A 13794-nucleotide genomic window follows, 5' to 3' on the forward strand; every position below is an offset into this window, starting at 1 on the left:
ATTATTCAGTATGCTGCTGATGCAGGACTGAGACTAAAAACAGCAAATCCTGAGATTAGAAAAGCAGGAACTACAAAAATCCCGCTTGATATATCATCTAAAATATCAAGGAATTGTCAATTATTCTATTAGTCATCTTATCAATGATCTCTGTCAGGGAGCACTAGAGTTTTGGTTCTTGGGACTGGCCATTAAAACTTTCTGCTTCAAATGTAACTAGAGTTTCCCCCCGCCGTCATCTTTCCCCACGCTCTGAGGAAGTGAACTGGCCGACTGGGAACGGCAAGTCATTAACTCTACTGCAGTGTGGGACTTTTCTGGGATCTGTTCTGGTCCGGGCCATACCCCGATCAGTGCTCAGGTGCTCTGGACTACGACATTATGAAATGCCTCGGTAGAGCTCTTTGGTGCTCTAAAATTCGTCCTCAATATTCATATATTCAGACGCTTCATTCGTTTTGTACAAACTTTCCTCCCCCTCTACAGACGGAATGATATCAGTGAGTGTCACCCGTCTGCATCCCTTTTCGCGTCTCACATCTTGCCACATTTTATTCACCCTCTGTGTTGAAATAGATTTTGCCGCCGGCCTCCTCAGCCTCCTTGAAAGTGTCAGAGTGTGAAGGTGTCCCAGTACGTCGACAGAGGCAAAAGCAGCTCAGGGTTATAATGTATTTTTTCACTTTCTTCACTCACTCCCTTGTCTCTCTCAGGGTTTTGCTGTCTGTCACCTTCTAATTGGTTCATCTCTGTTTGGGCGTCTCTTGCATGTCCATTTGAGTCTTTCCCTCTGATTCGGATTTAAATTCCCACTAGTGAGTGATTGTCCCTATGTGTGTGTGTTCATGTGTGTGTGCGCGTGCATGTCGCAATAACTGTGTACATTTGTGTGACTGACAGCAGATTTTCCACCACCAGCAGGCATTCTGTCACTTGGTTCATTTGGTTTTCAGCTCTCCCTCGGGGACGTGCTGAGCTGCCCCCATTAACTGATTTGAGAGGAGCCGCAGCAGCCGCCACCACTTTGTAAATACATGCGGAATCTATTCATTATACATGATTTAACTCCAGTTTATTTAATCCCATGCAAATGGCGAATATTTTGTCCAGAGATAATGTGAAACCGTAATAATGTTTTTTTTCTTTTTTTTTTTTTTTTTTTTTTTTGCATTTAGTTGTGGTTCTGCAGAAAATGATAATGGCGCCGCTGTCGTTTCTGAATAACAGGTGACGATGATGGGGAGTCACAGGTCAAGCAGCCTGTAAGCTCTTTAGAAAAACCTGGAATGAAATGTGCAAATTTGTTGTTAGGTTTGATTTTTTTTTTTTTGCCTCCTGACCTGGAGAGCCTCTTATTTTCTTTTTTTTGAATCCCCTCTCTACTTATCACCATGAAATATGGAATGAGCTCTGTGTTGTGAAATGAGAAATCAAATAGAATTGTGAAAAGGTGGAGGCATATGCCTGCCTCTGCAATCTCCCAGAATCACTCAGGCGTGCCCTGGATGGATTTACCCAGAGATCTGAAGATTGCCGTCTGGAGATTCAGCATCCTCCCCCCACAACCTCTTAAAGAGCTTGTGTGTTTGTCTGCGTCCAGCCGTCCGACCCCAACCCCCAGAGCTGCTGTTTCTGATTGTAGATGTGACCTTTGACGTTCCGCGGGGTTCCATATTTTATCATATCTTTATGGGAAAGCAGACATGCTGAATATGCTCATAGGGAGAGGTTGAGAGCAGGAAAATGAAGGTTGGATGAGGCAGGACTACATTTAGCACCTTCTGCTCGGCGTGTCTCGGAGGTCTTTACAATGTTGTTACATGTTGCACTCCTTCATTCACGGCTTAATTAACTCAAGGACACTTTGTCATTGTCTTTGGGGAATCAAACCTCTTCCCGTGGATTACTGCAAGGCCACTATACCTCCTGAGCCAGATCATAATGTCTGGGTAAAGAAAGGAAAGGCAAGCAGAGAGAGAGAAGTAGTGCAAATAAAGGAGAAAGGAGAGTGCAGGGTGATATTCGGTCATCGCTTTGGACCTGCGTCGAAAATAGAAAAGCGTTTCATTTAAAGGTCAAATCAGCGAGCCACAGCCGTGGAGGTATAAAGAATAGCATGTATAGTGTCGGAGGTGGAGATCCATTAATTTCTGTGAAAGCTGCTCACTGGTGCATGAAGCCAAAAATCACTTGACTTCGAGATATAACGCGACCCTTAGAGGAAGCGCACTCAGCTAACTTAAAATGGGGATAAAATAATTTAATCTTCCAGCTCTTCGGGTCTTAGTGGTCGTGATGCACGAAAACATTTAGCCACCGTTTAACAGAGGACCATTTCTCAATGTAAGGCTGTGCGTGATGTGTTTTTTGGCCGGGGTTCATCACATGCTGGGCGCCATGCTACGTCCACCGCTTTGATGAAAAACTGGCATCAGTCTTCCTCACACCTCCTGCGTTTTTTTTTTTTCTTTTTTTTTTTTTTTTCCAGAAATCAATGTCTGGAGCTCCCTTCAGTTTCACCATCTTTTTCATCCTCCCTCTTTAACCTCCCTTCAAACATGCACACACGCCCATTAGTGCACTGTTCCCATCCTCAAGCACAACCTTAATGTATTATGGTGTGATATTACAGTAGGTTGGAAAGGGTGCGACCCCCTGCCACTTGCCCCGTCTGGGCCGTCTAATAAAGCCACCCCTGCTGTGGTCAGAGGCTTGTGAAGACCGATCACATTTCCATTTCAGTTCCTTCTCGCTCACACACCTTCTCGCAGACCCACACAGCTATTAGTCTCCCTCTCTTGCTCTGTGCCTTTTGTCCAAACGGCTAGTGCGGCGATAAATGAAGAATGGTGTGGCAGCTTTTAAGATCCGCCGCGATCAAAAGCTCAGAGGTGACGCTGTAAAACCTGAAAGAAGCAGAAACCAAGTTGATGCGTATTTGGCGGCGAAACCGTGCACGTGCACCCATGTGAGAACGAGATTGTGCTTCTCCAGGCATCTGTTGCATCTTATTAGCAGCTTTTTGAATGAATTACCTGAATGGATTTGTCTGCCTCACGTTCATATATAAACATGCGTGCACACACACACACATACACACACACGCATGCAGACAATTCCATCCACCCTGATAATCCCTTTATCTTGGCAGCTTTTCAACACACAAAGGTCGATGCCACTGAATAATGATGCGGTCGTATCCGCTTCCCCATTCTAATGCTATCTAACGCTCACCCTGTGATGATAATCGTCAACTCAAGGTGACGATGATGGAGACATTCGATGCATTCCTTCTTTCATTCATTTATCATTGAATCTAGTATTTTTGAATCAGACGTGTGTATACCTGTTGACGTGTCTGATGTGTTTCTGGAGTTTTAGAAGAAGCGATGCAGGTGATTTTTATCTTAAAATAATGTTGCAATACACAGATTCGCACACAGACACTCTTTGTTTGTCCATTCACTTTGCAGCCCAGTCCATGCTCCTCCTCCTCAGACACCGAGTTCAACAGTTCACACCCCCTCCAAAAAAAAAGAAGAAGCCTCCTTTGGTGTTTTCTGAGAAGGTCACTTACAATGCAAGTGACAATCCCTGAAATCATTCCAACAATCCATTTCTTTTTTTTTTTCATGCTCCATGCTTCCATTTACGTATTTGAATGACATGCCCGGTTGGTTTGTTTAATCACAGAAAATTGCTCTGCAGTACAATTACTGAGCTTTGCTTTGTTTTAGCATTTTATTATTAGCGCATTGACATTGATGGCATGGAGCTAATCAGTCTGAGACAGTGACAGAATGCATTTCGACACTAAGGAGGAGGGGTCGGCCAGGGGGCGGGAGGAGGGGGGGGGGGAACGAAAGTGCTTTGTCAGGAAGTACGGCACAAAAAACACGTCCACTCATTAAATTTAGATTTGATAGATAATTGCTTGCCAAGCAGTGTAGCAAGATTCAATGCATGGAGAAATTTTTATTTTTGCTTGTCATTTTTCTGTGGAAGTCGAAGGCGGTTTAAATACTGAGAATACACTTCCCCTTCAAGGGGGAAAGATTTTGTGAGGTAGAGTTTAAATAGATGGCTTTGTCGTGAAAGATACAAATAAATGATCACAAAAGGTAGGCGTGAAGGAGAAAAAGTGAAAACTGAAATTGAAGACGTTAAGTCGAGTGTGGTCTCCCCTTAAATTGTTTGTGCTAAACTCAGCCACAGAATCCAGCTTTAATAACTTAAATGCAAAACAGGGTGCCGAAGAGCTGGCATGTCAGATAACTCGGTCGATGAAGCTGGGGAGGAGGAGGTAAAAGCCCGCTACTGGTGCAAAAGGATAAGAAAAGGGGCACGGTTTGCTAAAATGACAATGTTTTATAGCAAGTAAAACACTAATCTTGTTTTTATGAGCATTTAAAAAGTTGCAGGACAAGCAACAAGCCTGGGGTTATTCAGTGTCAATGAAGCTACTGTGTCTCTGCTCATCTTTGTGAGATATAGTAATTTCCGGCTGAGTTTTGTTTCTGTGTTTGATTTTGTGTGTGTGTGTGTGTGTGTGTGTGTGTGTGTGTGTGTGTGTGTGAGGCAACTGCAGGCCACTTAAGAGCTTACGGTCATCAGTGTCCTCGATGGCTGTGCAGAGGAAGACAGGAAATGTTTCTTTCCCACGGGAGTGTGTGACATTTACTCGAGGCAAATTGTGGCGGAACACACACGGCTGCGCAAATCTTGCCCACATGCCGCATACACAGTCTCCACGGACGAGCCGGTCTGCGGGGTCAGGGATCGGAAAAAAACCCCAGAGGAAAAGCAGGCTTTGTCATTTACAGTGAAGACGCACGACACATGTTGCTGCTTCCGTTGCTCTGCAGCTGGGACGGATTCAAGGGCGGAGGAAACGAGGGTGAAATTCTTGAAACCAGAGCTGACGGTTAACCACGAGGCCACCCTGCTTTCCTGCAATATTTTGTAAAATGTCGCTGCAAGAGACTTATTAAGAAGTAGTCGCATGCAAATATTGTGATGCACCCTGGAGAGCCAGGGTGGGTGAAGGTGTTAGCAAACAGATGCATGATAAAGTTTCAGTACTGGTTTCCATGTGCTAAGTTGCTTTTTTAACTCTGGATTTCTTGAATCAGGAAAAACCCGAGGGAGAGAATCGTTTATCAGCTTGGAGAAAAGGCTCCGTATTTTGTTTAAACAGTACGTTCCCCAGTGGGAGATCGATGCACTGCTTGCATTTATCTGGAACCGGGGAGATAGATGAGGATATATGATGCTAATAATAATCTGTAATATGAGAGAGGAAGAAAACAGGGAGTTGGGATACATTATGCAGTTTCAATTTCACCATTTAGAGAAGACAGATCAATTTGTCAAGCAAAATCCATTAACCTGTAAGATGGGCAGGGTTGCCATGGCAACACAAATTATGTCGCTTGTTTCTTGCTAGTTATGATGGCAACTAATTCAGCGCATGTATATTGAGGCTTTCCTATTCATGTATGCATGAATAATTGTGTTTAGGGTCTCAGAAGGGGCACTGCAGCCTGTAGGGAGTTGTATTTCATCAACCCTCCCCGGGGGGGGGGGGGCAGCTGTCTTCACGGCTTTTCTGCTTCTCTGCCTGTTTATTTCTCATAAGAGCCTTTCTCTTAATACTGCGATCCAGTCGTGTTGCTCAAATCTTCTCTTTCCCACCTGTGTTACGAGATCGTGTACATCTCAGTTATTCCTTTATCTCCCTCTCTTCATTTTCTACCCTCCTCGTCTTGGCCGCAGTCCCCTGTCGTTGGTGTCCCATCCCCCATGGCTCCTACCCCCAACATCCAAATGGCCCTCCGGTCAGGACACAAGATGGTCAGCAGAGTGTGTATCATGTGCACGCCTGTTGTTTGTCTCCACTCGCTGAGTACCCTGTGGAGATCTGCGGCTGTATTTTTGTAACCATGGTGAAATTCATAGCAAATGAATTGCTAAAGAGATCTTCTATAATTTACTCAACTCTGTGATTGCATACATTAAGTCAGCAATGCAGATACGGAGCCTCAGCCCGTGTTCATCCGCCAGAACAGGAAAAACACGTGACCTCGTGACTGTGGGTGCCGGATGGACCGGCTGGAGTACTTCTGTAACCGCTGATATCATGAGATTTCCTTGAGGGTTTTTCTGAGGATGTTGTAAGATCGCAGAAACATCCAGCAGGTCTGCAGACGGATGTGACAGAAGGGGCTGCTGCGACTCCCGATAACAATCCTGTACCTTTTTGACGGGCGAAGAAAACTACCTCCGAAAGCAAGTCACAACTCGAGGGGGCACAGAATGCCCGATCTATTTTGGACTTTTGAAGCCGGTGCTGCTATCTTGAAATCTTTAAGAAATAAATCACTGGCAGTTGTTATCAATATTTCAAATGAAATGCTTCGCATTTAATATCCTGACATTGAGTTTTAGAATCCTGACTTTACAACCCACAATCAATCAGGTATAATTAGTGTTTGACTGAATGCCCGCTGGAAAAGTATACGTGACAAACTGACTGTAAATTATGCAAATTAAAACTATCGATCTTTGAAGATTTCATACTAGTTGACTCCCCACTCTGTCTATGAAAGTTCAGCAGCAGCCGATTGCTTGGAAATTGGTTTTGGTGATTTATTATTTGGGATCTAGAACAGTTGAATATCTCTAGGTTCTGTTTCTGATTGACACAAAGCTGAGGGGGAGTTGGCAGAGGCCCGAGCGTGGGGGGGACACTTGAAAAGCTTCAAATGGACTGCTTTATCTCATTTTCGACAGTTCCACAGATGGCAACATAAGAAACTGGCACTGGAAAAAAAATATCCGTAAACCAAAGGTGCTGAGTGATGGAGATACGAAATATTACCACTCCTTATTGATCTCATTCTTAAAACTAGCCTATGGTAATATGACTCTAAATGACCTTTGCTCATCCCGTCTTTGCCAAATTTTCCCAAGTTGGGCCAAGTTTTGGATCCCATGGAACCTTCGGGAAGGTCGGGAGACTTGGAGCGTCCAAGTGCTGCTGACAGATATGGAGACACTTGATAATCAGTCAGTTTTCCTGTTGCTCTTATGGTTTGCATTTGCAGAAATCCATGCAAAGGTTACTGTTCTCGTGACTGTACCAACACCCTCCCATCCCGGAGATGTGTTGCAGAACAGCGGGTGGAATTACAAGTTTCATGTTAAAAAAAACACAACCTCACTGATTGCTTAAACGATTCTATGTTGGAGCATTGAAGTTGGAGATCAAATGGATACCCGGAGTTATTGATAGATACAGTATATTTGCAGACAATCTGCAGAGTGGGGAGCATTCTCATGAAAAATACACAGTGCATGTCCTCAGCTTTTCACTGAAATTTGACACCGTACCAAGAATCCTGTTCTATCAGCCAAAAAAATGCACGGACTGGTCTAACGCTGACGCAAGAAGAATCGTCACTTCCTCGCTCTCCCAACTACTTGCTTGGTTCTCTATCGCTGCAAGGCTTCCCTGAAGACATCTGATACATTTTCACCACTAAAACCGGGAGATTTATTATCGTAGCGCTGCCCTCGGCTCTGAGAAGCTTCCCGGGGCTCAGTTGTCAGCAGCCACCCAGCTGTAAACCCTCACCATCAAAATACACCAGTGCTTTTTCTGCAAAGAGAAGAAGCTACCGCACACACACTCGCACTCACACATGGCACTGCCTGCGGCGTCAGGTTGGGCCTCAACATTTAGAGCGGAGGGGCTCAGGTTGGATTCCTGGCTGTTGGGCTGGGGGCTCTTGCATGCCTTAGTGAGGATTGTGTTTGGTCTCTGGCCTGTGCGGACGTGTGTGTTTGTGTGTATACAGCTGGTTGAAGCCAGAATTTGGACTCCTGCCTTTAATTCCCCAAATGCATTCCTTTTCAAATGGCTTTTCCAGTCGGTTATTTTCTATGGCAAGGAACAGAAGACAGCCACACTTATTGTGTCTCTTCCAAGCCTTCTGTTTTCTTTCATCAAAGCCTGAAAGCGCGAGGAGTGAAGGAGTAACCGCGCTGAGAGAATACAGGAATACAGTTGTGGTCCTTGGCTCCCTGTTGCGTATCACATGGTGTATCTGTGTGGAGTTTCCACGGTGAAAAACACAGTTTTTTTTGTAGTTTTTTGTGTGTGTGTGGCGCATTCATCGAGAATGAAGTGAGTCTTCACAGGAGAGGATGGATGTTTTACATATTTCCCTCTCAGGAGGGAGCGATAGTATTTCAGAAATGTTCTCCAGAGATGGAGCTTTTATCGCACTAACAGGTTCTTCATTCCAGCTTTAGAGGAGATGGCGTAAGATCCGTTACGGAAGTCTGGGAGAGATACACAAAAAGTAGCAATAAACGCAATTCATGCATATTTATGCTACTTGAACATTATTAACATGATATTGGACATTTTAATGTGATCACTTCTCTCTTTGACTAATAGATGCTCCTTAATCATAAAGTTTTACAAGCTTTAAAAGTCAGTAAAACTGTGCATGATTGTCAAATTGATTGCACCGGTATTTCACGGCTTGTAGTTGCAGATGCTGCTGCTGCTACTACTGTAAATCAATATAGTTTTTAAAATAACCCTGGATTTTATTTACTTTCATCATTAATTCCAACCGGCATGTCTGGGATGTTTTCAGATTTGGTCTTAATTTCATGCGCTGCATCAGCAAAGCTTTAAAATACTCTTTAAATATTCATTACCGTTATATGAAAGACCAGCGCTCAGAGCCGAAGGCAGAGGATTCGCGACGCAGGTGCCGTACAAAGTGATGCAAGGAGGAAGCCGAATTTACAGGTAGCAGCAGAGCCAAAGTGTCGTGTGTGACGTTGGCACGTGCGGCGCGATGGGCCGGTTTGATCGGCCGATCGTCAGCTGTTACCACGGGGATGCGAGCTGAGCTGACGATGGGAGAATTCATTTTTTTCCCCTTGTAAACAGCAGCTGATAAAATAATCCTTCCTCAAGCAAGCTCACACAAGGTCAATGTTTTTTTTTTCGGGAGGTTTTTCATCCACACACTATTTGCAGTTGGACGGTTGCTGTGTATTTATTGCAATCTCGGTACTCTTTACAATGTTAGTTTCAGTTTCGCAGTGGAAATATGGGCATACTAAACAATGTTCATTTATACATGGAAGTTAGCATGTCTGATTTTGTTCCACCATTGTCATCACTCAGCCCGACAGCCCCACACACTCACATACCACCTGCAGCTTGATCATCATCTGTGAGTTGCAAAAGATTTTGATTTTTTTTTTTTTCCCCTCCACCACAATAAATAGCACTGATGGATAGAAGGGAATGTTGCCATGGCGACGCTGTGCCGTGGCAGCCGGTAATTATTCTGGTTTAAGTGCCATCAGAGACACACACGGGCTGGGACGCGATGTAAGACAGTAGCACCTGGATGCGAGTCGCCTCCCAGACGGGGGGAAACTGTCAGGAGTGACGAGATTTAAGGCAGACGCCGTGTAGAATGTGGTAGCGAAGGTCAAAATCCACGGCCTTAAATGTGTGTGTTTCAATATCAATTCAGATTCAGGACATGGGAGTCACGAACTCATGCTAACACACACACTGCTTTGCCGGCTTTGTGGATGTATTTGTCTTAATTAAGGGGAAATCATGAGTTACACAATGTGATTCAGGGATGATGTCATCTGGTTATTATCCTCTCTGTTACACCGGATGACTGGTCAATAAAGTTAATTGAGGATGGTGATCATTTGACATGGCTGAACGTGTGTGTGTGTTATTATTTTAGATCATGTGAGTTCAACAGATAATTAAACATGCACTTTCTCAATGACTTTAAGGTGACACTTGTGCTTGAATGTATCACACCTATTACAGTTAATATTTTATATTTATCAATATCCTCCATCCCCATGTATGTGTGTGCGCAGTTGTATCTTGCGTTAGCCTGAGAGGTTGCGTCTTATTGTCTAGTACGAATTTGTAAGTCTTAAATCTGCGCAAACATACTCCTGGCTTTTTTCAGCAAACCCACCCCACATGTGTTCACACACTCCCACACCTGCACACAATCGCGCACGCAAACACGTACCCTCCTGCCAAGGATAATACTCAGCTCAGTGCGTTACTTTCACCAAGCAATAATCCCCCCCTTCTTCTTTTTATCTGCTCTCTTCCAGGCAAAGCCAACCTGACTAATCATCCAAAGTGTCAAGGTGAGTCTGTGTTTCCACTATTTAAACTACAACAAACACCGACCAGCCATCGAAAAAAAAAACATAAAACAAAAAACCCAACAGCATTCTTTCGAAGAATTCTAATGGGGCATCCGTGGCTTGGCAGGACCCTATCGTCCTGACTCACGTCGGCGTCGAGACACATCGGAAAGTCTCCCTCACCCCCTGTCATGCATTGCCTTTCCACACCAGAGAAAAGGCTAAATAGTATTTTTGCCGCCGTGTGCCGATCGCCAGGTCAGCAGTTGTCTTGTTGTCTAATCGAAAGGAGAAGGCAGCCCTAAAGAGAGAAGGGAGAGAAAGCACACCAGACTTTTCTGTTATTTATTATTATAATTTCATTTATTTTGTTAGTCGCTTGACATCTTTGCTTGTCACTCGTTGTCTCCTCTCCCCTCATCTCTTTATCCTTCTGCCGTAAACACCGCAGTGCAATCACACAGTCCAACCCAGCTCTCCATATTTATTTGTCAGATGACTTTTTTTTTCGAAGCTCAGAGAGCACCTTTTAAGCTCGTCCCCGCCGAGGCTCCAAAAATCCGCAACTCGCCGCACAGCGCTATAAATCACCGGCGATAACATCAGGGGTTCCATCAGTTCTGCGAAACTCAACTTTGTCTGTTAGACAGAGACGTGATGAGGGTGCTTATGCTGTGCGCAGAGCCCAGACACCAGTTGTGGCGTCTTCACTGTGAGGGTCCACTGCAGCAGACTGAGATCACTTTCTGCACTGCAGTCTGACTCTGCGTTTGGCTGCTATCTGCTGGTTATCTCTGGCAACTGCATGCAAAATCCTTCGCGCTGACATTTTTGAGTCACATTGAGCGAGTCGATGCCACATAAATTCACCAGCGAAGAACATTTCCAGTATAATTTTACAAAAAATTTACCAAAGAGTGAATGGTGGAGGTAGACGCTGCATAGACGCAGAATAGGTTTCTCGCTGTTTTGAGATTTGAATGCAAAAAAAGGAAAAATAGATTTATAAAAGACATAGCAAGAAAGAGAATATTCTGTATTGGCGCATTAAACGCAGGTGTTAAAAACTTAAACATCTCAATGTTGGACCAAAAGTACTGGCTTTTCACCTGAGGTGGATCAGAATTCATTGTTTCGTAGGGGGGAAAAAATCATTGACCCCAATGATATATTTCTCTCCTTCAGAATGAAATGAATTCAAGCAGTTTATTGTCCTTCGTAGGCCACCGAGGTGAATCGGATCTGCCGCTTTTCATTTCGCACTATGCAGCCCGGTGTGGTGACTCCACAGGTCCACAATGTCTGGGGGTTCAGGAGTCACTCCTCTCATTAATCGCTATCTTCCATCTCTGACCTTTCGGGCGGCTAAGGGAAGATAGCGATGATGGAGGAAAAAAAAAAAAAAAACGTATTCAGCAGCCCATTGAACCGAATGAAATGTGTGTAACCCCACGGCAAGATGAGGAACAGCTTATTTCCAGCTCTTGCTGATTGTACAGTCAGATCTCTGTCGATTTAAGGCGATAAGTCTGAAGATTTTCAGCTCGCCGTTGATGTTTTGATGGTTTTTGATTGTTGTGATTAAAATTTAAATAGAATTCTGACTTTTAGCTGGGGGTCTTGTACACCAAATTATTATGTTGTTAATTTGCCTTTTTATAAATGGGATGCACAGCGCACGCTCCTGGGCTGAAGCTGCTGTTCTGCAACTGTTTTGCAGCTCAGCTCTTGTGTGCTCAGTTAAGCTGACTTTGTCCTTCCGTAAACTGTGTTTATCCTCAATCAACAAGAGTCACTGTGGGTCCAGCGGAAACAAAGATTCTTCCACCACATATTTAATCTCAGAGTGAAGTCATATGCGATAGGGTCTTAACACCGGCTCTGTCGGCTAAAACCTGTTTGCGTCTTTTCATTAGAAATACATAGATCAATTTTTTTTTCATTTTATTATACTTTGCATTGACGTGTCTTATCTTTTCCCTCGCATTTCCTCAGGCGGTGCAGGTCCCATGTGCTCTCCTGCCACAGTGTGATGCGTCATGGCTCCGGTGCTGCGTGGAGTGTGGTGGGGGCCAGAGGCAGGGGTCATAGGGTCCGGGGCCGCAGCTGTTAGCGGGGTGGCATCGTGGCTGGGCAGTGGCCAGCTGGTCCTGGTCGTCACCCTCAGCACACTCACTGCTCTGGTGCTGGTCTCTATGCTGCTGTTGCTGTGCGCTAGCTGCCAGGGGTGAGTGCTCCTACACATAACGCATGCACGCACACACACACACAGTTATAAGCTTTGCTGCACCTGGTTGGAGCATTTAATCATGTTTTTCTAAGATCTTCACAAAACACAAAATGACTTAGAGGGAATTTTGCTTTAAATAGAATACAGACTGTGTGTTGTTGTGGTGGAAAATAAATACCTCGGGGGGACGTTCTTAGCGACTTTAATTATAGGAGCAACAACAGTGTGGAAATGAATAATATTAGAGAATCCTTTCTAAGTAAAAGCAGACTCAACTATGTTCATGTACATTTCAGGGCTGCCTATGCATTTTATGGTATATCTACTGCTCCATATTGATAGTATCACTCCCAGAACTGTTTCACCCAGATATGGCCTTCTTACTATACAGAAAATTTCATTCAACAGTTAATTTTGTTGCCTTCTATTCCTTTTTTAGATAGCAGCAAGCAGAAGATTTAAAAAAATGAATATGTACATGAATTTTTGAGATTCCTTTTTTTAGATTGCAGCAAGCCGAATATTTAAAAAAAATTAATATGTACATGAATTTTTGAGATGGAGGGATTTGCAAAATACTAGGTGAAATAAATTAACAATATTTAAATAAAACAGTAATTAAAAAACAAGTGTTTCCATCAAGGCGTACATGACTTGTGTGTCACTCATTTAAATCACCACATTGCATCCACAGCTGCTAACTGGCAGATTTGTTAGAAAAGCCAAATGCTGTTGGGAAAAAAGGACCCTCTGGATGGACTTGTTGTCTCATTTGAAATTCACCATGAGGGAGAACAATGAGGGGCTAATTCTCTAGTCTTCAACCTCTCCCGGGAGAGAGCTGTTTTCTGCAGGGTTGATGACACAGATTACAATATCAGTGCTTCTTCTGTAATTATTATTCATTTCCATTTCCCTCATCTCCACCTGTTCCTTTTCTTGTCCAGGCAGAAGAAAGCAGTCAATGGCCATCCAACAGGAGACCATGTGGACCTCATGAATGGAGTGAGTTGCACTTGAGATTTTTTTTCTTTTTTTCCCCCTCCTTTTCTGGAGGCAGACCACATATGATGGAGCAGTGGGGGAGGGATTTGATAATAATGTTGCCACTGAACAAATGAAATTGTGAAAAGGTTTCACTGCTGAGACACACATTGACATCTGTGCACTGGTTGCTGTGTTGCAGGCAGAAGTAATTATGTGTAGGACTTCACACACACATTCCTGGATTTGTGTGTATACATATATGTGTGTGTGTGTGTGTGTGTGTGTGTGTGTGTGTGTACATATGTATGTATGTATGTATGTGCAGGACTGTCACAGAAAATTAGAATATTGTG

At 43.9% G+C, this 13794-nt stretch overlaps 1 protein-coding gene across 2 annotated transcripts in view; it reads left to right on the forward strand.

Annotated features, from left to right (window-relative positions):
* pag1 (phosphoprotein membrane anchor with glycosphingolipid microdomains 1) overlaps positions 1-13794 on the forward strand; it is a 55024-nt gene that overhangs the window by 26470 nt on the left and 14760 nt on the right. For both annotated transcript variants that reach the window (XM_086178194.1, XM_086178195.1), the window contains exons 2-4: positions 10189-10224; positions 12220-12451; positions 13402-13459. In XM_086178194.1, coding sequence (XP_086034320.1) covers positions 12264-12451; positions 13402-13459 — 246 coding nt within the window. In that variant the 5' untranslated portion in view covers positions 10189-10224; positions 12220-12263. The remainder of the gene's footprint in view (positions 1-10188; positions 10225-12219; positions 12452-13401; positions 13460-13794) is intronic.

This window comes from Fistularia commersonii, chromosome 30 (genome assembly GCF_037954325.1).
Source record: "Fistularia commersonii isolate RoL2024-O1a breed Wild chromosome 30, RoL_Fcom_v1.0, whole genome shotgun sequence".
Lineage (NCBI taxonomy): Eukaryota > Metazoa > Chordata > Actinopteri > Syngnathiformes > Fistulariidae > Fistularia > Fistularia commersonii.